This window comes from Entelurus aequoreus, linkage group LG07, assembly GCF_033978785.1.
Source record: "Entelurus aequoreus isolate RoL-2023_Sb linkage group LG07, RoL_Eaeq_v1.1, whole genome shotgun sequence".
Taxonomy (NCBI): Eukaryota; Metazoa; Chordata; class Actinopteri; order Syngnathiformes; family Syngnathidae; genus Entelurus; species Entelurus aequoreus.
The window spans coordinates 26,620,864-26,646,894 of record NC_084737.1 but is presented as its reverse complement, the minus strand read 5'-3'; the positions used below and the strand labels follow the sequence as shown (position 1 = coordinate 26,646,894).

The window sequence follows — 26,031 nt, the reverse complement described above, 5'->3', positions numbered from 1 at the left end:
AAAAAATGAAACTCAGTAGCTGATATTGACAATAAAAAGTTGTTCTCTCAATTGTTGGATATGAATTCAAACCATAACCAACCATGCATATTGGCAATATAGCTCTTGTCTCAAACTAAGTGTAATGTCACGACCTGTCACATCACGCTGTGACTTATTTTGAGTTTTTTGCTGTTTTCCTGTGCGTAGTGTTTTAGTTCTTGTCTTATGCTCCTATTGTGGTGGCTTTTCCTCTTTTGTTGGTATTTTCCTGTTGCAGTTTTATGTATTCCTTGAATGCTATTCCCCGCACCTGCTTTGTTTTCGCAATCAAGACTATTTAAGTTGTGCGGACGCTATCCTTCTTTGTGGGGACATTGTTGAGTGCCATGTCATGTACGGATGTACTTTGTGGACGCCGTCTGCTCCACACGCTGTAAGTCTTTGCTGTCGTCCAGCTTTCTGTTTTTGTTTACTTTGCAGCCAGTTCAGTTTTAGTTTCGTTTTGCATAGCCATCCCTAAGCTTCAATGCCTTTTCTTAGCGGCACTTGCCTTTTGTTTATTTTTGGTTTAAGTGTTCGATACCTTTTTACTTACACGCTGCCTCCCGCATATTGTGATCACGACAAACCATGTTCCCGACATCTACAAAGCAATTAGCTACCTGCTGCCACCTACTGATAAGGAAGAGTATTACACGGTTACTCTGCCGAGCTCCAGATAGCACAGACACTCAACAATGGCACATTTGCGAATTATAATTACTGGTTTGCAAAAAATATTTTTAACCCAATTAGGTGAAATTGCATAATCTCCCGGGGCACACCAGACTGTATCTCACGGCACACTAATGTGCCGTGGCACAGTGGTTGAAAAACACTGCTACAGAATCATCTTTGTCACCAAACACTCCATTATTGTTATGTGCAATGCCCGTGTGTGCCCATTAGAGAGAGCACAGCATTGATTGGAGTTTTTATGCCACGATTTCTCTGACCACTTCACCGCATTTTCCTCATCTTTCGCCCACAACACACGCTGTTCAGTAGATTGAGACCTGATAATGTCACCACTTTCTCGCTCCCCTTCTTCCTATGCTTCTGCGTTCTGTTGTCTTTTTCCTCTCCAACACACTTTCTTTCCACAAAGCATCTCACTTCTCTTCTGTTTATTGTTCACAGAGCGCCCTAGCTGCCAGTGGAGGACTGTACTGTCTCCAAGGCTGTGCTGTAAATATCTCATTACCACTCCACTGCATCGTGTTGCATGAGCATGCTGTGTCATTGTGAGCATTCCACTGCCTTCTCTACTTTCTACCTTATGTAGTGAACCGACACAATGTTTTGTTGTCTCGCAGTACTGAGTACATCACTGAGCACACAGAAGCCTTAATAATGCACAGCCAGAGGTGGGTAGAGTTGCCAAAAATGGTAAGAGTACCGTTACTTTAAAGCAGGCATATTAAACTAAATTGTTTGGGGCCACATTTCCAGAAAGAGAAATACCAGAGGGCTGGACTTCTCTCTTCACAATTAGTCTTATTTTGTATATTCCAGAGAACCAGCGTCCTCTACAGTGGACTTTTTTTTTTTTGTCTACTTCTTTTGTCAGAGTTACAGGAGCCCTCTGTTGTTTCTAAGGACCTTCTGCAAAAAAACTAGTCAAAGATCATCTCTATGACAATTTTTAAGAATGTGCTGCAAAACGTTTTTTTGAACTGAATTCACGGGCCACCCGTTGAATAACCCATATGATTATAGGCTCCAGCACCCCCGCGACCTCGAGAGGGTCAAGCGGTAGAAAAATGAATAAATGGATGGATGGATGAAAAAGAGAGGACCTAAAATGGAACCTTGAGGAACACCACTAGTATAACTATAGAAGTTGAACAAAGGAATACTGACTGCATCTGAAGTAAACAAGCAACACTTTAATTACATAAGTCACATTACGAAAAAAAATAGTTACTGCCAAAAGGGAGAGGACATAAAGGGGTGCCTTGAGGAACGCCTCAGTTATGTAAATCAAGTTTTTCTATTCAACAGGAGCACCATGGGTTTTTTTCTGAATTTGCTGCAAAATAGTTTGTCTACCAAGTTTTGAACTGAACACAGAGGCCGGTATGGTGTCATTCCCGGGCCGGGTTTTGCTCCCTGGCCACCAGTTGAATAGCTTGCTTTAGAGTAATGTGACTCAATAAAAAGTAAAAACTAGTCATTCAAATAATTACTTGACTAAGAGTGAGTATTCAGTGAAAAAAATAAGTAAGTTCTGCTTTATTTAATTACTATTTTGTGCATGCATGCGAGAGTGCTACTGTTATCAGTCATAGAGGTATTCGAAAAGAACATGATCTATTAATGCATTTTGACATATCAGAGCCATTTAATGATGACTTGACATTAAATTCTTACATAAGGCTACTTTAAGTAAAAGTATGTTGAATTAAAACTACGCTGACAAGTACAATTTATCCAAAAAGTTACTTAAGTAAATGTAACGGAGTAAATGTAGTGCGTTACTACCCACTTCTGTGTACAACATGAAACTGTTAATGCATTAACCAACATTTGTGTACATTGTGCATGAGAGAGAGTTTGTAGATGTTCTTCAAATTGTGTGTGAAGTTGTTAAATTCTAAAAAATTTCAAATTGGGAAAAAATCCCAAGAATATCCAGGGAAAAAAATCTGGAATTTTCCAAATTGGCAAATGTGTGTCTATATAGGTCCCTCGTTTATCATGGTTTACTGGTACCAGACATGACGAATAGTAAACGATTCCGAATTGCCGCATAGAAGGAATATTATCAATAAATGAAATATTTTCATAGTTACAGCATAAACTGTTTACAACCTTTTAAACATGCTTTTTAACATTATTAGAGCCCTCTTAACATGAAATAACACCCAAATAGTCACATTTGCACTAATTTCATTTTAGTGTGTTCTACTGTAGGTTACAGTACTTTGCTGTCTTCCTTGCTGTGGCCGTCACCCGACCACTACAACACGGCCACGACGTGGAAATACTTTGTCACATCTTGGGTCATTTCTTTAAGTTAGAACTGGGCGTTCACGTGTGAAACCAACGGTGTAAGTTGTTCTGCAAAAACTTGGTCAACAGTCACAGCTACGATCATTTTCTTTGTTGTTAGCATTCCGTGTTGTTAGCATTGCATATCTCCGTTGTTATTCCACATCGCTCAAGCCAAAGCTGTTTATTGATGTCGAAGATGAAGTGCATTAAAAGAGTTAATCTCCACTTCGCATTACCCAGAGTGCTGATGGCTGAGAGCAGTCTTGTTGGCAATGATGGCGATCTGAATCACATCCAGTTTTGGTCAGGCTTGCGTCTCGTCTTTTGCATCAAAGACTCATTAATGTGGAGATGCGTTATTGATGAGGCATAAGTTGGAGATGAGGTCCATCAAAAATTTGCTCTGACAAAAGTTGGTCAACGTCATGGTCGCAGTGAAGATAGCGCCAAGATTAGCCACCGTGTTGTTAGCATTGTCACCCTTAACCTGGAAACTTTTTGCTAGCAAATTAAAGCATAACAATTAGCCGAAAGACAGCTGGGGCACGCTTACATTGAGGCACCATTGTATTTGCATTCTAACTCTAACTAAACTATAGTAAAACAATGCATTTGATCAATATGTAGTAGTCATGTGCATCATTTGATCACCTCCAAAGCTTTAATGTGTAACTGTCTCTTCTACATTTTGCAGGACACGAATCCCATGCAAGCAATCGCAGTAAGCTGCCACTTTTCTGTCACAATTCCATCTTTTGTTCCTCATTTGCATATCTTTTCTTTTCAATACATTTTTGTTTGCTTGTCCCCAGGCCTCGGAGAACGCTTCAGTTTCTATCACGTTTTTCCGACTCTTCCGAGTCATGCGTCTGGTCAAGCTGCTGAACCGTTCTGAGGGCATCCGTAACCTCCTGTGGACTTTCATCAAGTCCTTCCAGGTTTTTCTCTTTTGTTTTCAAAGCTCAAGACTCACCGGCTAACATGTCTTCTCTGTTGCCTTCAGGCTCTTCCTCACGTGGCTCTGCTCATTGTGATGCTCTTCTTCATCTACGCTGTCATCGGGATGCAGGTATGCTTTTAAGCGGTCTTTTATCCAGAATCACAACCTAACAAACATCCTTTCAGATTTTCGGGAAGATAGCCTTAGTGGACGGCACGGAAATCCACCGCAACAATAACTTCCAGACATTCCCTCAAGCGGTTCTCATGTTGTTCCGGTGAGTTCTCAATCAAAGCTTTTCAGTTACGAGTGAGCCAAGATGTCACCGTGGTTAAATTATAATGCAGGTGTGCTACTGGAGAAGGTTGGGAGGAAGTCATGATGGCGTCTATGTACGGGAAGAAGTGTGACCCCAAGTCTGACTTCCTGCCAGGAGAGGAGCACACCTGTGGCTCCAACTTTGCAGTCTTCTACTTCCTCAGCTTCTACTGCCTCTGTGCCTTCTTGGTCAGCAATATGCATTTTTACTTTACTGTACTTGTGTTAGGGGATAACTTTCTTTTTTAATTCTGTGTCCTGCAGATCCTCAACCTGTTTGTTGCTGTCATTATGGACAATTTTGACTACCTGACACGTGATTGGTCTCTCCTTGGTCCACACCACCTGGATGAGTTTAAGAAGATCTGGGCTGAATATGACCCAGAAGCCACGTAAGCCAGAATACATTTTAAAATAAATTAGAATATCTTTGAAAAGTTCATTTATTTGAGTAGTTCTATTTAAAAAAAAGTCGCAAGTTCTACAGCAGGGATGTCTAAACTGTTTTCTGCAAAAATTGAAATATGCAGCGGTCCCTCTGATACATTTTGCACTTTAAAGACACTGAAATACAATGTAGGTCAATCAATACATGCTATAGCAGGTGTGTCAGACTTGTTTTCATTGAGGGCCACATCCAAGTTATGGCTGCACTCAGAGGGCTGTTTGTAACATTGAGTAATATGTATGAGTATAAATCTATAATAAGAATTACACAATTTCTATGTATTTTTTTAACGTACAACGTATAAAAAAAAAACTGTGGACTTTACGGGAAAAAAAACTAAACTGGCAGGTCAGCTGCCAGAAGTTCACCACAGGATTTTTACAAAATATTGCTGTAAATGGAAAAATAGTACTACTGTTTTTACCATGCAGTCTATGAATGTTGTTTTACGGTATATTACTGTAAATGGAAAAACAGTCCCACAGTGTTTTTTACAGTAAGGTTCTGGCAACTGAGTAACCATTTTTTTTTACCGTAAAATATATTGTCATTTTTACAGTGTATAATTTGATGGATAATTTGCTTTGAAGTCACGCAGATATTTAAGTATTTATTTGTATTTTAACAAAAAAATGTATGTAATAATAATACAATATTTGATTCTTTTTTAGATAATATTTTATTTTAAGAGCATTGCAATTGCATGCAGAACATGTATATTTTTAATGCTTTTAAATGATTACAATTTTCAATCAGATAAATCACACTTTTGAATTTGGATTAGTCATTATTAATCATAGGTTATTAATCTCTTGCATGATTTAAATTAACTTAAAAAAAGACCCAAAAATCTGACACCGATGCAATTTTATTTTCAGAATGTCATACAGGAACATTTTTTAGATGTTTTACTTGAATGCACATCATTTATTTATTCAAAACCTGCTAACATTTTTGTTTAAAGTTTAGTCAGGGTTTATTTAAGAGTGAAATTTGCCAGCAAACACACCAGTGGGAGTCTCCTAACTCAACTTTGCACTGACGTATGCACTGACCTGATCACTGACTCTTGAGCCTCACAGGTAACCAAACTGTGTGATTAATCTGCATATTGTGGAGTTAGTAAACAACGAGACAGGAGACGTGAGCGTAGTCGAGGAAGTTTACTAGCTCCAACCTAGCATGTCATACATTCGACAACAACAACGACCTCTCAACCGGAAGCGGAAGAACCTAACTCCCCCTCCGCCTCTTCTCTTAAAGCTACAGTGTCCTCTTAGGTGAATGTCTCTCATTATATGGTTTGGGTCACCACACAGGCCCCCCCAGAATTCACCTACACAAAACCCTGCAAAACAAAAAAAGTGCAATTGCATAACAGAAAAACATGACCCTGCAGTAAATGAACAGTAACCAACACAGTGCAAAGTCAATGGGAAAACAGGTGACGGGCCGGGGGGCGGACCTTCCGTCCGTAACGGCTGTGCCTGACAGGAGGGGAAACAGATGGGCCCGAAACGCGAGCCACAGGTGGAGTTGGGGCCGGAAGAGAGGCAGGCGCAGGGGCCGACCGAGGAGGGCGCCCCCGTCGCGGCGGCAGGGCCACTTGCACCGGCTCCCCAATGTCCACGTGAGCAGGCTTGAGACGGTCTATAGCCACCCGCTCCGGTCTGCCCCCCATGTCTACCACAAAGTTCTTATCCCCCGCCTCCAGGACACGGAAGGGCCCGTCGTATGGGGGCTGCAGCGGGGACCGATGGCTGTCGTGTCTTATGAAGACGTATTTCGCCGATGGCAGATCCTTGGGGACGTAGGACTGGGGAAGGCAGTGTCGAGACGTCGGAACGGGAACGAAGGCGTCAGCAGCGCTCCGGGACGCACTGAGGTGAGAGGCGGGCGACCAGGGAGCCGTAGCAGTCGGAAGGAACGCCCCTGGAACCCGTAGAGGCTCGCCATACACCAGCTCCGCGGCGGATGCCTGGAGGTCCTCCTTAGGGGCTGAACGCAGGCCGAGCATGACCCACGGAAGCCGCCCGTGAGGCTGGCCCGCAGAGCTGCTTTCATGTCCCGATGGAACCGCTCGCACAGTCCGTTGCTCTGCGGGTTGTAGGCAGTAGTGCGGTGGATCTTCATCCCGAGGTGCTCAGCAACCGCCATCCAGAGCTCAGAGGTAAATTGGGAGCCTCGGTCGCTTGTGATGTCACCAGGCGTGCCAAAACGGGCCACCCAGCAGCCGATGAACGCCCGTGCCACCTCCGCGGCCGTCGTCAAGGACAAGGGGATAGCCTCCGGCCATCTGGTAGCCCTGTCCACAATAGTGAGGAGGAAGGTATAACCACGGGAGGGAGGCAGAGGGCCCACAAGGTCAACATTCACGTGGTCGAACCGCCTCTCTGGAACCACAAACGGCGCCAAAGGGGCTTTGGTATGGCGGTGCACCTTGGCGCGCTGGCACGCCACACACGAGCTGGCCCAGGCTCTTAACATCCTTGCGGAGCCCCGGCCAAACAAATTTGACACTCACCATCTTGGTCGAGGCCTTCACCCCAGGATGTGAAAGGCCGTGGACGGTGTCGAAAACCCGGCGCCGCCAGGAAGCAGGCACCAGGGGTCGCGGTTGGCCGGTGGAGACGTCGCAGAGGAGGGTAGTGTTAGCCGCGTCGAACGCCACGTCCTCCAGGCGCAGCGCCGTAGGGCCCGACCGGTAGTCCTGAACGGCCGCGTCCTTGGCCTGGTCCGCTGCCATAGCGGCGTAGTCGAGCCCCAAGTGAACGGAGTTAACAACAGCCCGTGAAAGGCAGTCGGCGACAAAGTTATCCTTGCCAGACACATGTTGTATGTCCGTAGTGAACTCAGAGACCGCCGCGAGATGGCGCTGCTGACGCCCAGACCACGGCTCCGAAGTTTTGGCCATGCAGAACGTCAGCGGTTTGTGGTCCACGAAAGCGGTGAACTGCCGGCCCTCCAACAGGAACCGAAAGTGTCTGGTTGCGAGGAAAAGTCCCAGTAGCTCCCTATCAAAGGTGCTGTACTTGCGCTCATTTTCCCGGAGCTGTTTACTGAAGAACGCCAATGGCTGCCATCCACCAGCCACCCACTGCTCACATATGGCCCCCACGGCATAGTCGGAGGCGTCCGTCGTAAGGGAGGACTCCCCGAACTGACACTTGGCTGGGTTGATGATGAGGCCGTGCTCGCTAAGCCTCTCGAACAGCTGCCTGAGGTGTGTCATGTGTTCCTCCACCGACGCGCTGGCCACAAGAATGTCGTCCAAGTACACAAACAAAAATGGCATGTCCCGGAGCACAGAGTCCATAAAACGTTGGAACGTCTGCGCCGCCCCCGTAAGGCCAAACGGCATACGTAAGAACTCGAAGAGCCCGAAGGGTGTGATGACAGCCGTTTTTGGGACATCTCGCGGGTGGACCGGTACCTGGTGGTAGCCTCGCACTAAGTCAATTTTGGAATAGATGGTAGCGCCCGCCAAGTGGGAAGAGAAATCTTGGATGTGCGGTATGGGGTACCGGTCGGGGGTCGTGGCGTTGTTTAGGCGACGGAAGTCTCCGCAAGGGCGCCAACCCCCGCCGGCCTTAGTAACCATATGTAGCGGAGAAACCCACGGGCTGTCCGAACGGCGGACAATGCCGAGGCGTTCCATCATCGAAAACTCCCCCCTGGCTATTGCGAGCTTGGACGAGTCGAGGCGTCGGGCCCGGGCGTAAACCGGGCGGCCCACAGTGGCGATGTGATGTTCCACACCGTGCTTGGCCACCGCCGAGGAAAAGGTGGGCGTGGTGAGCCCAGGGAAACCGGCGAGCAGGCGTTGGTATGGATCCCCGGTGGCGAGTGTGTTAGCGAGGCACAACGCCCCAGCCCCCCCAAGCGTGCAGGGGTATGACGCAAAAGAGACGGCATCAATCAAGCGACAGTTCTTAATATCCACCAGCAGGTTGAACGCGCAGAGGAAATCCGCACCTAGCAGCGGGGTGGATACAGCAGCCATCACAAAATCCCAACCGAACCGTCGGCCGCCAAAACTAACATCCACGCGCCTGACACCGTACGTCCGAATGGAGGTGCCGTAGGCGGCGTCCATCTGGGGGCCGTGGCTGCCGGTCATCGTGTCCACAGCTTGTGCTGGTAGTATACTGCGTTGCGCACCAGAGTCCACCAGCAGCCGCCGGCCCGACAAGGAGTCCCTGATGAACAACAGCTTGCAGTCACGGCTGGCGCCCATAGCCGCTAACGAGCGCCGGCCCTGGCGTTTCCCTGAATCCTGTAACTGCAGGGTTTGCGACACTGCTTCGCCTTGGCCCCGAACCTGGCATGGTAAAAACAGAGCCCGTCTTCAGGTTGGTGGCGAGCCGTCACCGCAGCCGCGGTGTCCACATAGTCATCCATAGGAGGTGGCGGGACGGCCTGGTGGGGCAGCAGGGCATGCACAAACTGTTGCCGGTTGGCCAGGAAAACCCTGTCCGCCTCAGCGGCCAAAGCACGGTAGTCCTTGGAGGCGGCGAGTGGAGAACTGGCTATCGGTGTGCGTACCGGTGCGGGGAGCTGCCTCAGGAAAATGTGTGTAAACAGAAACGCCGGGTCGGCTGATCCCAGCACAGACAGCATTTTTTCCATCAGTTCAGACGGTTTCCCGTCACCGAGGCCATGTAGGGACAGTAAACGGTCCGCTTTTTCCAGCTCCGACAGCTCAAATAACTTCAGGAGGAAAGCCTTTAAAGCATCGTACTTGCCAGCAGGCGGTGGAGCCTCCAACAGTGTCATCGCTCGCGCCGTCGTTGATGCGTCCAACGCCGCCACTACATGGAAGTACTTAGTAGCATCCTGCGTTATTCCCCTTAGCTGGAACTGGGCTTCCACGTGTTGAAACCACGGCCGTGGGTTATGCTGCCAGAAATCGAGTAACTTCACAGTAGCGGCGTAGATTCCCGCGTTAGCCATGTTGTTAGCAGCAGCTACTCCGCCTGCGGGTACCGCGTTAGCCATGTTGTTGTTAGCAGCAGCTACTTCGTCTGCGGGTACCGCGTCAACAAAATTGTCAGCGCCTTCATTGTCTGACATGCTCGTATTCGTAGTTCGTATTCTCGGGGTCACCAATGTGGAGTTAGTAAACAACGAGACCGGAGACGTGAGCGTAGTCGAGGAAGTTTACTAGCTCCAACCTAGCATGTCATACATTCGACAACAACAACGACCTCTCAACCGGAAGCGGAAGAACCTAACTCCCCCTCCGCCTCTTCTCTTAAAGCTACAGTGTCCTCTTAGGTGAATGTCTCTCATTATATGGTTTGGGTCACCACAATATACATGATTATTGTGATCATTTGTTTGTGAGTAATCGCATGAGTTAACTCGTTAATTTTGATGGCCCCGATTTTTTTCGTCAAAATGGAAGGAACAAATATATAAGATAAAGTACTTTATTGATGCATATTATTTCCAGGCTATCACAGGCCATATAAAATGATGTGGCAGGCCCCTGGCTCTTGAGTCCGACATCTGTGTGCTAAACTATCTGAACTAAACATCCCCAACTTAGCTTAGTGTCATAGCTAACAAAGCAAATTAGTAGTGTAATATCTACTCTAATCCCTTTGAGATATTTAATGTGTTCTTATTCTTATTCTTTACTAATACATTGCTATTATTATTAGTAATAGTAGTAGTTTTTTGTCAAATAATTTTTTTGTGGAGCTTAAGCACACTTAAAAACTTGCCATATCTTGCAAGAAATGTGTTCATCATGACAGGTTGCAGGGATAATCTTCAAAGACCACATAAGTAAGACACATGGGTCATCTGCCATTTTGGTAGTCAAGTCTCATTTTGGGGGGAATCTGGGCAGTTCCGTTTAAATCTTGATTCTTTTTTATGTTTGTGTAATGTTTTATTTCGGGACATTTTTATTTTGTCTGTAGAATGTGTCGCAAGCCAATAAAAAACAAGCATCGGGCCACAAATAGCCCCTGGGCCGCACTTTGGACACCCCTGTTCTATAGATTCCCTTAACTCAGAGTGAAATTTTAAAACAATGTATTTCTTCATAATTACAGTTAATAAAATTTCAAGAATTCAGTATGTCATCAAATTTGAAACCTTTTTTTAAAAAGTTGCACCTGTGATGTACCCGTTTATGAAGTCATACTTATTTGAGTCCAAACAATCTGCCTTTGGTTATAAAGGGGTTCATTGGACTGGAAATAAAAATGTGAGTTTTAACAGAAGACACTAAGATTTAAATTTTAATGAAATTACTTCCATCCATCCATTTTCTACCGCTTATTCCCTTCGGGGTCACGGGGGGCGCTGGAGCCTATCTCAGCTACAATCGGGCGGAAGGTGGGGTACACCCTGGACAAGTCGCCACCTCATCGCAGGGCCAACACAGATAGACAGACAACATTCACACTCACATTCACACACTAGGGCCAATTTAGTGTTGCCAATCAACCTATCCCCAGGTGCATGTCTTTGGAGGTGAAAGTAAATTACTATGACTTCCGTTGTTACTTTAATGACAACACAATTGAACAACTATTTTACACCTTAAAGAAGTGTAGTTGGGTATAAAGTGTTTGTGTGATCTACTAGAGGGAGAATTAAACATCTGGATGTGGTGACGCTGCTACGACGCATTCAACCTCCGCTGGGCTTTGGCAAGTTCTGCCCTCATCGAGCAGCCTGTAAGGTAATCTCATGGAGACACACTTGAATACACTCAGTTAAAGGATTTCAAGACCATACAAACCTGGACTGTCTGTTCAAAAATTGGATGTAATTGAATAAAATTGAGGCTTTTTAATGTATATTCAACAAGTACCTTTAATTATTCAATCATGTAATTAAGTATTTCAATATTGAATTTGTTATTTTATTTCAGGATTAAATCATTGTCATAATTTAATAGTTTTTTTAAATCTGATTAATTCTTTAGTCATTCAATTAATTACTAATTATTAGGCGAGGCGTGCCACATTAAAACATGTTGCGTGTCAATTTAAATGACATAGCGTACCAGATTAAATGACGTGGCGTACCAGATTAAATGATGTGGTGTGCCACGTTAATAATGTGGCATGCCAATTTAAATGACGTAACGGGCCACTCTAAATGTGGTGGCATGCCACTTTGAATGAGGTGGCGGTCCACATTAAACAATGTGGCGGTCCACTTTTAATGACGTGGTGGGACACTTTGACGATGAGGCGTGCCGCCTTAGATGATGAGGCGTGCCACCTTGAATGACGTAGCATGCCACATTAATGATGTGGCGTAACACTTTAAATGACGTAGCGGACAACATTAAACGACGTGGCGTGCCACATTAAATTACATTGTGAGTCACATCAATGATGTGGCCTGCCAATTTAAATGATGTGGCGGGCCACGTTAAACAATGTAGCGGGCCAGATCCGGCCTCCGCGCCCTGCCTTTGACCCCTGTGGTGTAGCAATTAAAGTAGAAGAATGCAATGAAGTTGCCAGAGGTCTTTCCACACTTTTAGACCGCAGATATTGACCAGTAGTCTTCCGCTTCTCTGGTGGACAAATGGAAGTGCTGTATAACCAATCAGGTGTTAGGATCCGCCAACTGACTTTAATGGGTGAATATGACAGACTAAATTAATTCATGAAGCGCATATGTTCAATAAATAATTAAATTAATGATAAAATATAATTAAAATATTAATTAAATAATTAAATAATTGAATGTACCTTTACATTAAATAAAATAATGACACATTCACTAACACATGAGTATTTTAATTAATTAAAATACTCATAATTAATTACTGACATATTTAAGTAAGTATTTAAATATGTATTTATTAAATTTTGTCCCATTTGACACTGTGTATACTAGGGTTGTACGGTATACCGGATACTAATGAATCATATTCGGTACTACACCGCCTCAAAAAAGACCAATATATGAACCTGTTACTACTTAGTATCGGATTGATACCTACATTTGTGGTATCATCCAAAACTAATGTAAAGTATCAAACAACAGAAGAATAAGTGATTATTACATTTTAACAGAAGTGTAGATAGAACATGTTAAAAGAGAAAATAACAAGATATTAACAGTGAATGAAAAAGTAAATTAATAATCCATTTTCTACCACTTGTCTTTAATAATGTTGACAAAATAATAGAATGGAAAATGACACAATATGTTACTGCATACGTCAGCAGACTAAATTAGGAGCCTTTGTTTGTTTACTTACAACTAAAAGACCAGTTGTCTTGTATGTTCACTATTTTATTTAAGGACAAACTGGCGATAAGAAACATATGTTAAATGTACCGTAAGATTTTTTGTTAAAATAAAGCCAATAATGACCTTTTTTGTGGTCCCCTTTATTTTAAAAAGTATCGAAATACATCGAAATCCATTTTTGGTACAGGTACCAAAATATTGGTATCGGGACCACACTAGTGTATACTGTACATATATTCCTGAGAACCAGTGTCCGCCACAGTGGACATTTGTGATTCACATAAGAGGGCTATTTTTTATTTATTTTTTTACTTTTTTTAAAAGCAACACCTCAATGGATAAATATCAATCAAAATATGGATACAAATGCCTTAATTTAGTGTTTATTTTGTCTGACTTATGCTCAAATCACCTCCAATGTGTTTTCTTTAAGTAAATTCCCAATTCTGATGACAATATTTGCCATTTGAATGAATATGACGTTGATAATACTGTCTGTACTCAGCGATTAGTTGGCATGAACATGCCTCTCAACAGCGACGGAACCGTCACCTTCAACGCCACCCTCTTCGCTCTGGTCCGCACTGCACTCAAGATCAAGACAGAAGGTGGGGAATTGTCAACATCAGATTTCTTATTGTTCTTCTCTTTGAAGTCACTGTTTGCTGTCCTCTGAGCAGGAAACTTTGAGCAGGCCAATGAGGAGCTGCGAGCCATCATTAAGTCCATCTGGAAGCGCACAAGCATGAAGCTGTTGGACCAGGTCATCCCCCCTATAGGAGGTCAGTGCACCAATAATAATAATAATAATAATAATAACTGGATGAGGCAATTCCTGAAGGAATTGCGTGTGAATGCTCCAATGCTTAAGTTGAAGTGAAATGCTGACAGAATGTAGTATGAATGTAAGAAGAGTTTGAATGTTCAAGAGTTTGAATTTCCAGGAAAACTGGAATTTGGTTTAGAACTTGTGAAAGTGTTAGTTTGAATGCCCAGGATGAGCGGAATATGTTAATGTTGGAATGGTTTGAATAGATTGAAAAATGTGGGAATTGTGCAACTTGGAAAAATGGACAATTCATTTTGAATGGGGAAAATGTCCCTGAAAACTGGGAATTCTTGGAAATCCGGGAATTTTTAAAAATTGTTGAAGGAGAGCACACAATTTTGAACGGGCTGAATATTTTGGAGTTGGGACGGTTTGAATCGGATGAAAAATGTAGGAATTGTGGAACTTGGAAAAATGTCCCATTCATTTCAACGGGAATTTCATGGAAATTTCAAGAAAAGCGGGAATTTTTTGGAAAATGTTAAAAGACTTGAATGTTCTTATTGAGTGATTGGTGTTGGAATTTTTCAAAACGGTCGAGAAATGTTGAAGTAGTAACATTTTTAATTGAAAAATTGTATTAAGGAGTTCCAGGAATTTCGTGAAAACCATGAATTTTTTTCAGTTAAAAAAACAACTTCGTTTTTTGTCCTGATTAGGAAGAATGATTTGACGGTGGAACGGTTGAAGTGGGTTGAAAAATGTGGAAGGAGTAGTCGCCAGAAAAAAGGGTCAAAAAAGGGTTTGAAAATAAGGGAATTCTGGGGATTCCTGGAATTTTTTTCAACTTGAAAAAATTATAGTTTGAATTTCCAGGATGGTGGAATGTGTTGAAGGTGGAATGGTTTGAATCGGTCGGGAAATGTGGAAATGGTGGAAGTTTGAAAAATGGCCAATTCATTATGAATGGGAAAAATGTCCCAGAAAACCTAGAATTCTGGGAAATCTGGGAATTTTTTGGAATTTGTCAAGGAAAAGCCTGTGATTCCCAAATAGACTGAACAGTTTGAAGTTGGAACGGTTTGAATTGGGTGAAAAATGTGGAAGGCAGAGCGCGCCAAAATCTGGAGAAGACGAATAATGATCATTTGGAGCATTCACACAGTAATAAATATAGGAATTTCGGGTAACACTTTAGTATGGGGAACATATTCACCATTAATTAGTTGCTTATCAACATGCAAATTAGTAACATATTGGCTCTGAATTAGTCATTATTAAGTACTTATTAATGCCTTATTCTGCATGGCCTTATTATACAACAACCTGAACCCCAACCCTAACCCTAACCCTAACCAAAACCAAATAACTCTAAATTAAGTCTTTGTTACTTACAATATGTTCCCCTAGTGTCCAAATAACTTTTAATTAAGTCTTTGTTACTTACCTTCGGGATATGTTCCCCATACTAAAGTGTTACTGAATTTTGGTGTAGAAAAGCATATGTGTGAATGCTTTGGAGCCTTCACACAATAATAATAAAGGACGGTTCATTGATTTTCAGATGATGAGGTCACTGTTGGAAAATTCTACGCCACTTTCCTGCTCCAGGATTATTTGCGTAAATTCCTCAAGCATCAGGAAGAATACTACGGCTACCGGCCCTCTCGGAAGAACGCCTCGGGCCCTGAGATCCAAGTAAGAAACCTCCATAATTCTTATCTTCCTTCGTGTTCCATCCCACATTAAACTCTTTCTCTGGGTAAACCTCCAGGCCGGTCTGAGGAGCATCGAGGATGAAGTCGTTTTAGAAATGCACAGGGCCATTTCTGGAGACCTGCAGAACGAGGAAGAGATGGACAGAGCCATGGAGGATGCTGGAGAGGAGCATATTTACCAGGTGAGGAAGCATGTGACCTGGCAACCAGGAAGTGAAAATTGAGTAACAACGCCAATACCTTTCCAGCGTACCCACGGCTTGTTTGGGAATCGCGTGGAGTCGTTTTCCGCTGAGAACGCCAACGCTCAGTCCCCAAAAATGACCAACCAGAGGCCTCTTAAGTTCATGGAAAACTACCCCGAGTCAGCACTTATCCCCTCCGCCATCGAGCCCGTGGCAGACCTTTTGCCGACCACGACGCCCAAAAATAACACCAACAACAACGCTTTTGCGGAGTGAGCCACACCCAACACAGAGATTAGATAGTCGGGAACATGTCTGATAATCTTCTTGCCTTTTAGCCTCCCGTCGGAAAGAGAAGGAAGTCCAGAAGATCTGAGTGAGGATGCAGAGCCAGGTACTGTGGCCATTATATTTGCCAATCACGCATGACCCTGCTAATGTTAGCATGTTAGCATACTAACCCTAGCGTGCTAGCTTTTTCAGCTATTGCTTCAGGTATACACCTCAGATTAATATATGTTGGTATTTGATGTTATGTTATCGGACTGTCTGATTGTGGCGGTCCGCTCCCTGTATGATCAGTGTCAGAGTTTGGTCCGCATTGCCGGCAGTAATTCGGACACGTTTCCAGTGAGGGTTGGACTCCGCCAAGGCTGCCCTTTGTCACCGATTCTGTTCATAACTTTTATGGACAGAATTTCTAGGCGCAGTCAAGGCGTTGAGGGGATCCGGTTTGGTGGCTGCAGGATTAGGTCTCTGCTTTTTGCAGATGATGTGGTCCTGATGGCTTCATCTGGCCAGGATCTTCAGCTCTCACTGGATCGGTTCGCAGCTGAGTGTGAAGCGACTCGGATGAGAATCAGCACCTCCAAGTCCGAGTCCATGGTTCTCGCCCAGAAAAGGGTGGAGTGCCATCTCCGGGTTGCGGAGGAGACCCTGCCCCAAGTGGAGGAGTTCAAGTACCTCGGAGTCTTGTTCACGAGTGAGGGAAGAGTGGATCGTGAGATCGACAGGCGGATCGGTGCGGCGTCTTCAGTAATGCGGACGCTGTATCGATCCGTTGTGGTGAAGAAGGAGCTGAGCCGGAATGCAAAGCTCTCAATTTACCGGTCGATCTACGTTCCCATCCTCACCTATGGTCATGAGCTTTGGGTTATGACCGAAAGGACAAGATCACGGGTACAAGCGGCCGAAATGAGTTTCCTCCGCCGGGTGGCGGGGCTCTCCCTTAGAGATTGGGTGAGAAGCTCTGCCATCCGGGGGGAGCTCAAAGTAAAGCCGCTTCTCCTCCACATGGAGAGGAGCCAGATGCGGTGGTTCGGGCATCTGGTCAGGATGCCACCCGAACGCCTCCCTAGGGAGGTGTTTAGGGCACGTCTGACCGGTAGGAGGCCACGGGGAAGACCCAGGACACGTTGGGAAGACTATGTCTCCCGGCTGGCCTGGGAACGCCTCGGGATCCCCCGGGAAGAGCTGGAAGAAGTGGCTGGGGAGAGGGAAGTCTGGGCTTCCCTGCTTAGGCTGCTGCCCTCGCGACCCGACCTCGGATAAGCGGAAGAAGATGGATGGATGGATGGATGATCTATCTGACTGTTTTGTTGACATTCCCTTTAGCGCAGCTCCATCTAATGGATGCATAACGTAACCCCAGCCTCTACTGTAGCGTCTATTCTATGCGCCTTATAACGCGGTGCGCCTTATAACGCGGTGCGCCTTATATATGAACAAAGTTTTCAAATATGCCATTCATTGAAGGTCCGCCTTATAGTGCGGAAAATACGATATACTGTATATGTGTATATATATATATATATATATATATATATATATATATATATATATATATATATATATATATATATATATATATATATATATATACACATATATAACATTTATTGAACCAACAACAATGTTTTATTACAAGCTAAGATAACTTTACAAGAGTATATTGTTTTAGTTCCCACAGTGTCTAGGCTGAGCAGAATATAATCTGCAAAAAGTCAGATTGTGAGGGCTGATATTAACGAAGTAGGGGCCCCAGATGTTTTATGTTCACTTGCTCTTTACTGTCAAAGACTGACTTAAATAAAATGTCATTCTTCCATCTTTTAGACAACCTCAACTCCTGGAACTTCACAGTAAGGACAGACAGAACACAGGTACTTTTTTCAAATAAATCACAAAGTGGATGCAATGAAGCAGAGCCTAATAGTGTACGCTGTGTGCACTTTTATTAAGGGAGTTCACATGTATTTTGGGGTTCAGGGTTTTGGTTATGGATAGTGTTAGGTTAGGTTTGCTGGTTCGGGTAAAACTAAAGGGCCTCGCTAATGCTAACGCTGACAGCATTAGAATCAGAATCATTTTATTGCCATTGTTTGAGAACGGGTTCACAAACTAGGAATTTTTCTTGGTGCAAACGTGCGACATAAAACACATATAACACATATTTGGTATAAAAAGAGCTGTGACTGAGCTATCAGATAGACTTAGAAGGGATTCAAGGAATTCAAGGAGCTACTGTTAGGAGTTATTGTTCATTTGCCTGATGGCCGAGGGGAAAAAACTGTTCAGGTGGCGGGAGGTGTGGGTCTGGATGGAGCGTAGTCTCCTGCCTGAGGGGAGAGGGGAGAATAGTGTGTGTCCAGGGTGAGAAGAGTCAGCTGTGATCCGACCCACACGCCTCCTGGTCCTGGAGGAGAACAAGTCCTGGAGGGATGGGAGCTTGCAGCCAATCACCTTCTCAGCAGCACGTACGATGCGCTGCAGTCTATTCTTATCCTGGACTGTGGCACCGGGGAACCACACTGTGATGGAGGAGGTCAGGATGGACTCTATGATGGCTGAGTAAAACTGCACCAGCATCTCTGTCGGCACCTTAAGTTTCCTCAGCTGCCGCAGGAAGTACATCCTCTGCTGGGCCTTCTTGATGAGGGAGCTGATGGTCAGCTCCCACTTGAGGTCCTGGGTGATGGTGGTGCCCAATAAACGGAAGGAGTCCACAATGGGGACGGGGATGGGAGAGTCAATCAGGGTGAGGGGGGATGGTGGGGATGTGACTTTCCTGAAGTCCATGATCATCTCCACTGTTTTCTGGGCGTTCAGCTCCAGGTTGTTGAGGCTGCACCAGGACGTCAGCCGGTCCACCTCTCTCCTGTAGGCGGACTCATCGCCATTCGAGATGAGCCCGATGAGGGTGGTGTCATCCGCAAACTTGAGCAGTTTTACGGATTGGTGACTGGAGGTGCAGCAGTTTGTATACAGGGAGAAGAGCCAGGGGGAGAGTACACAGCCCTGAGGAGTACCAGTGTTTGTGGTTCGACTGTCCGAGACAATCTTCCCCAGCCGTACGTGCTGTCTTCGGTCTGTCAGGAAGTCATTAATCCAACTGCAGAGGGAGTCGGGCACGCTGAGCTGGTAGAGCTTGTCTCGTAGCAGTCCAGGGAGGATGGTGTTGAAGGCAGAGCTGAAGTCCACAAACAGGATCCTAGCGTAGGTTCCTGGGGAGTCCAGATGCTCCAGGATGAAGTGGAGGGCCAGGTTCACTGCATCATCCACAGACCTGTTGGCTCTGTAGGCGAACTGCAGTGGGTCCAGGAGGGGGGCGGTGATGTCCTTGAGGTGGGGCAGGACCAAGCGCTCAAAGGACTTCATGACCACAGACGTCAGTGCGACCGGCCTGTAGTCATTTAGTCCTGTGATCCGTGCTTTCTTGGGGACAGGGACAATGGTAGAGGTCTTAAAGCAGGACGGCACGCGGCATAGCTCCAGAGAGGTGTTAAAAATGTCAGTGAAGACAGGAGCCAGCTGGTCCGCACAGTGTCTGAGAGTGGAGGGGGAGACACCATCCGGCCAGGGGGCCTTCCGCGTATTCAGCTTCAAGAACTGCCGGCGTACATCCTCTTCTTTGATGGAGAGGGTCTTTACAGTCTTATGATGTTTTTGGAGTCCTTTGAGTCCTTTAACTCCTTTAATGATGTGCTGGCATTGGTGGGGGGTGGGGGGGGTGTGTGATGGGGTGGGGGGGTGTGATGGCGGGGGGAGCATGGCTTTGATGAGCTGAAGGCCGTTCATGACGACAGTAATGTGTGTTGAGGCCCTGAGCGAGAGTCCGGTCATTCAGGGCCTGGGGGGTTTTGGGCTTATAGTTCGTAAGGGCCCTTAGACCTCTCCAAACTGCCGCAGAATCATTGGAGCGGAACTGTTCCTGTAGACGGTTAGAGTACACAGATTTAGCTTTCTCCACTTCCCTGGTGAAGTGGTACTTCGCTTCTCTGTATGTACTTCGGTCCCCGCTTCTCCACGCAGCCTCCTTCTTCTTGCGCAGCTGTCGGAGCTTGTGTGTGAACCAGGGCTTGTCGTTGTTATAACAAACCCTGGTGCGCGTTGGAATGATGCGCGCCTCATTGAACTGTATGTATGAGGTCACAGTGTCCGTATACTCGTCCAGATTGTTCGTGGCCGCTCCAATTGCCTCCCAGTCTGTCGTTTCCCAGCAAGCACGCAACTCGTCCACAGACTCGGCGGTGAAACACTTAATGTTCCTCATAACAGGTTTAGCCAGTTTCAGTCTCTGTCTGTATGAAGGGATTAAGTGCACCATCACGTGATCTGATAGTCCAAGAGCAGCGCGCGGGACTGCATGAAAAGCCTTGCTCAATGTAGTGTAGCAGTGATCCAGCGTGTTCTCCTCTCTGGTTGGGCATTTAATAAACTGTCTATACTTTGGTCATTCCTGGCTCAAATTTCCCTTGTTAAAGTCACCAAGCACGATAACGAGAGTCAGGAAAAGACCGTTCCACATGTAAGATCTGTCCTGCGAGCGCGCGCTGAGCGTCACGCACGTCCGCGCCGGGCGGGATGTAAACAGCCACGAGAATGAATGAAACAATCTCACGCGGTGAGTAAAAGGGCTTACAGTGGATGAAAAAATATTCCAGAGAGGAAGAACAGTGTCTAAAAATGACAGTCACGTCTGTGCACCAGCTATTGTTGATAAAGAAGCATAGTCCCCCGCCTCTTTTTTTTGCCAGAGAGCGCCGCGTCTCGGTCCGCGCGGAGGAGATGAAAGCCCTCCAGTTGAAGCGCGCTGTCCGGGACACTTGCGCTCAGCTAAGTCTCCGTGAAACACAACACACATGATGAGGAGAAGTCCTTGTTCCTTCTCATCAGCAACGCTAGCTCGTCCATCTTGTTGGCAAGTGAGCGGACGTTGGAGAGGAAGATGCCTGGTAGAGGCGTGCGTAATCCCTGTCCGCGAAGACGGACAAGTGCGCCCGCTCTCTTTCCTCGTCGATACGGTTTCCCTCTTTTGATCGCAGAATGGACCAAATCCGCAGCTGACGCTAAGATAACCGGTAACAAGTCCATAGGGATGGTGGATCTGATGTTCAGTAGCTCTTCACGGGTGTAAGAGCACCCGGAAACACAATTTATGTACAAAAACAAACAAAACAGAGCGCACGAAAGCACCGAGGCAGCCTTCATCGGCGCCATGATGATGACGATATATTACACTTGTTTCATAGCTCTGGATGTAAAAATGGTGTCTACACAACTAAATGGTAAATGTAAATGGGTTATACTTGTATAGCGCTTTTCTACCTTCAAGGTACTCAAAGCGCTTAGACACTATTTTCCACATTCACCCATTCACACACACATTCACAAACTGATGGCGGGAGCTGCAATGCAAGGCCCTAACCACGACCCATCAGGAGCAAGGGTGAAGTGTCTTGCTCAAGGACACAACGGACGTGACGAGGTTGGTAGAAGGTGGGGATTGAACTAGGAACCCTCAGGTTGCTGGCACAGCCACTCTCCCAACTGCGCCACGCCGTCCCTAACTCTGATGACTTTGAGCACATTTTGAAACGCCCACTTTTAGCTGCATCAGCCGGGTGACATCACCTACAGAAGACTGGAGGCCGTTTCATTTTGCCTCGTATCGGCCTGATTTACTGAAGGGTGCTAAGCTGATCTACTTAACGTGTGCAAAGTGGATTGTGTCTGTTAAGTGAGCAGAATAATGCGTGCAATCCACTTTGCGTCTCTGTCTTCATTAATATGCAAAATATATGCTGATCATCAAAACGCCCACAATACTGGGAGGAGAAAATGCAAATATAATTATTTAGCACGCGCAATGTGATTCATCAACACTCATTCGGGAGCACTATTTTACGTTTTATTTAGCACGTGTCAGAAGGACGTGCAGACTGACAGTTCCACACACGGCTGCAGGTTCAGTGCTCGCAGAAAATCTCATCTGTCCTACGTGTGTGTCAACATTTTGGATGGTCAGAAATAAAAGATATTAGACATATTGTCTATTCAGCAACATCCTTTTATAATTTTATAGCTGCTATAGGACTTACGGAGCTGATTAAAACAAATTCAATTGATGCATTTAGGTATTCTTTAGTGTTTTTAAATGTTCATTTTTTTGCATATAGTATATATATTATTAAAATATTTCTTATTTGAAAAAAAAAAAAAATTTTTAAGTTTGCATTTTTATGCATCTTGAGCAGAGTCATGTGCAGCCTCTCACCAATTAGTGCACCTTTGAATGTGTTTTTTTTTAATTTTTAAAGTGGTGTCATAGTACATGCGCTGCATGACTACTTCTAAAATGCCCATAAAAAGTGGAAAATATCTCCTGCTATTTTGAAAACATAGCAAAACGCCACAGCATGACAACATGAATGTGCAGTAAGTGAGAGTGTCTCGGTGGTGATGCCCTGTATAGTACACGCTAAGCCCTCATTTAAATAAGGGGGTCTGCACCACTTGTTGTTTTTTCTTTCTTTTTTTATCAATCAATCCAACAAAATAATACCATAATAATAAAACCCAACCCTGCCCAGCAACATTCAGAATAGCAAGCAACAGAGCAATTGAGAGGACACACAAACATGACACAAAACAATCCAAAAGTAGTCAAACAAAAATGAATAATATCAACAACAGTATCAATAATAATAATAAGTCCAACATAGCAGTGATTAGAAATCTCTCATTGACATTGTCATTACAGCTATTTATTAAAAAAAATAAAAACATAAAAAAAATGAACAATAGTGTCACAGTGGCTTACACTTGCATCACCTCTCATAAGCTTGACAACACATTATGTCCAATATTTTCCACAAAGATAAGATTTAAATTGCACACGCAGTGTTATAGCTCACATTCTATACGCCCACTAATAGTACACGCTATTTTATAGATTTCTCACGCTGTTTGGCGTGAGGTATTTGGATCTTAATCAATCAGGCCCAATGTGTTTTGGTAGCATCTTCATCCCGAATTAAGTTATTTTTGCACAGAATTTGAAGGAATGATGAAATATGTCTGCCAGGTGCATTGTTTGCAGGTTGTAGCGATACAACTAAAGATGCACACAATCCCAAATGATGGCTATGTGAGGATAGTGCGGATCTCTCCTGTCAAGTTGACTCGCCAGAATGGGATGTGTACCAAGCGAGAGGAGTGTCATTTGTAGTCATCACTTTACTGGTGCTTACTTTGAAGAAGAAGGTTTTTAGTTGAAGTTCATATTCAACAGATTCAAGCCCGATGCGATCCCAAAAATCAGGAGCACCCTCGAGGGGAGGAAGACGTAGTCAGAATATGCAGAAAAACTGAGAAAAAAGAGCAGACCAGGCGCTCAAAAACAAGAGAATGAGAAGATAAGCTATTTTGCATTCTTTTCTACTGATGATTTCCTCACAGCGTAAATGTTAACCATATCAGTTTGAAAATAATCATGGACCAGGGCAACATATACATGCAATCAAGTGGATACAATAATATTTGACATGTCTTTATCCACTCTGTCTATGCGGGGAAATGGGCTGTAGCTCTGTAGAAGACGTCACAGTAAGAGGCGGCGAAATATCAAGTCTACCCATTGAGTTTGTGTTTGAATTAATTTGGAACATGCGTGCATACAACATGATACATCACCATTTCCAGTTTCTCTATTCAACATGTTCGAAAAGGAGTAGGAAGAAGCAGATCTTATTTAATCCTACCCCTTTTCTTTACATAACAGTTGCTAAAACTTTTCTTCACTACCTGTTCTCCATGTATTCACAATATACTCCATAAGTAATAAGAATAAAAATAAATAAATAATAATTGGTGAAGTAAGTTATATTTCATATGGTGAGATGAGTAAGATTATCTAGAAAATGGATGGATGGATGAGATAAATTCAGAATGTTTATCATGGTTCTTCTTCTTTGTACCTTGTAAACACTTTTAAGGTTGAAGAGTTTCTTGAAGTGGATCATATTAGTACATTGTTTGATTGCTTTGCTTAATCCATTCCATAATTGAATTCCACATACTGATATATCGAAGGTCTTAATGTTGTACGTGCGTACAAATGTTTTAAATTACATTTTTCTCTAAGATTATATTTCTCCTCTTTTGTTGGGAACAATTGTTGCATATCCTTGGGTAGCAGATTGTAGTTTGCTTTGCGTATAATTTTAGCTGTTTGCATATTCACTATGTCGTGGAATTACTGAAAAACGAATGGTTATAACTGCCAGATTAATTTTCAGGAGCAATAAATACATAAAGAGAACTTGTTAGTGAAATGTTGGTGTTCTGGACGCTATTCATTTTCATTTTTTGTATTTATTCATTTATTTCAGGCAAAAAAAGTACAAGGTTGACAACACGTAATAATATAAATTAATATAATGCAAAAGGTAATGTACAGTATGTAAGCATGATGAACCAGTTTTGCCTGAAAGGGAGTGAGAAGAAGATAACTTATTTAATCCCACCCCCAGTTCTCCATTCAGTGATTATTATTATGGGTCCTTTAAAGGCCTACTGAAACCCACTACTACCGACCACGCAGTCTGATAGTTTATATATCAATGATGAAATCTTAACATTATAACACATGCCAATACGGCCGGGTTAACTTATAAAGTGACATTTTAAATTTGCCGCTAAACTTCCGGTTCGAAACGCCTCTGAGGATGACGTATGCGCGTGACGTAGCCCGGGTAACACGGGTATGCCTTCTACATTGAAGCCAATACGAAAAAGCTCTGTTTTCATTTCATAATTCCACAGTATTCTGGACATCTGTGTTCGTGAATCTGTTGCAATCATGTTCATTGCATTATGGAGAAGGAAGCTGAGCAAGCAAAGAAGAAAGTTGTCGGTGCGAAATGGACGTATTTTTCGAACGTAGTCAGCAACAACAGTACACAGCCGGCGCTTCTTTGTTTACATTCCCGAAAGATGCAGTCAAGATGGAAGAACTCGGATAACAGAGACTCTAACCAGGAGGACTTTTGAGTTCGATACACAGACGCCTGTAGAGAACTGGGACAACACAGACTCTTACCAGGATTACTTTGATTTGGATGACAAAGACGCAGACGTGCTACTGTGAGTATGCAGCTTTGGCTTCTAAACATTTGATCGCTTGACCGTATGTGCGCAACTTTTTTTTGCGTATGTACGTAACTTTTTAAAAATATATAAGCTTTATGAACCTTGGGTTAGGTGAACGGTCTTTTGGGCTGAGTGATTGTGTGTGTTGATCAGGTGTTTGAATTGTATTGGCGTGTTCTATGGAGCTAGGAGCTAGCAGAGGAGCTAGGAGCTAGCAGAGGAGCTAGGAGCTAGCGTAACAAACACGCAGGTGTTTTTATGCAGGATTAATTTGTGGCATATTAAATATAAGCCTGGTTGTGTTGTGGCTAATAGAGTATATATATGTCTGGTGTTTATTTACTGTTGTAGTCATTCCCAGCTGAATATCAGGTCACCCCCGGCTCTCACAGCATCTTCCCTATCTGAATAGCTTCAACTCCCCACTAGTCCTTCACTTGCACTTTACTCATCCACAAATCTTTCATCCTCGCTCAAATTAATGGGGAAATTGTCGCTTTCTCGGTCCGAATCTCTCTCACTTCATGCGGCCATCATTGTAAACAATAGGGAACTTTGCGTATATGTTCAACTGACTACGTCACGCTACTTCCGGTAGTGGCAAGCCTTTTTTTTATCAGATACCAAAAGTTGCAATCTTTATCGTCGTTGTTCTATACTAAATCCTTTCAGCAAAAATATGGCAATATCGCGAAATGATCAAGTATGACACATAGAATAGATCTGCTATCCCCGTTTAAATAAAAAAAATTCATTTCAGTAGGCCTTTAAGGTCAGGGTGCAGCTGTGGTTCTGATTGGGGTTGCTGTCCAAATGGTCAAATAATGTACTGACTTACAACGTATGTAAAGCAAACTTTTTCTTTGCAGTTCCCTTATGAGCCAACAAGGCTCAGTGACAGTCCAAGCGGCAGCTCCCATAGTGCTGCTGAGCAACTTGTCCAGGAGGTAAAAAAATCATCTCTTCTC

At 44.1% G+C, this 26,031-nt stretch overlaps 1 protein-coding gene across 1 annotated transcript in view; it reads left to right on the top strand.

The window, feature by feature from the left end:
* Positions 1–26,031, top strand: part of LOC133653605 (dihydropyridine-sensitive L-type skeletal muscle calcium channel subunit alpha-1-like) — a 55,476-nt gene that overhangs the window by 28,721 nt on the left and 724 nt on the right. Inside the window, exons 30-45 of the mRNA XM_062053071.1 lie at positions 1,162–1,209; positions 3,713–3,739; positions 3,831–3,956; positions 4,022–4,087; positions 4,144–4,235; positions 4,306–4,465; positions 4,541–4,668; positions 11,328–11,424; positions 13,465–13,567; positions 13,640–13,741; positions 15,293–15,426; positions 15,503–15,628; positions 15,695–15,903; positions 15,970–16,025; positions 17,747–17,793; positions 25,933–26,010. Of these exons, the coding sequence (XP_061909055.1) occupies positions 1,162–1,209; positions 3,713–3,739; positions 3,831–3,956; positions 4,022–4,087; positions 4,144–4,235; positions 4,306–4,465; positions 4,541–4,668; positions 11,328–11,424; positions 13,465–13,567; positions 13,640–13,741; positions 15,293–15,426; positions 15,503–15,628; positions 15,695–15,903; positions 15,970–16,025; positions 17,747–17,793; positions 25,933–26,010 (1,599 nt within the window). The remainder of the gene's footprint in view (positions 1–1,161; positions 1,210–3,712; positions 3,740–3,830; positions 3,957–4,021; positions 4,088–4,143; positions 4,236–4,305; positions 4,466–4,540; positions 4,669–11,327; positions 11,425–13,464; positions 13,568–13,639; positions 13,742–15,292; positions 15,427–15,502; positions 15,629–15,694; positions 15,904–15,969; positions 16,026–17,746; positions 17,794–25,932; positions 26,011–26,031) is intronic.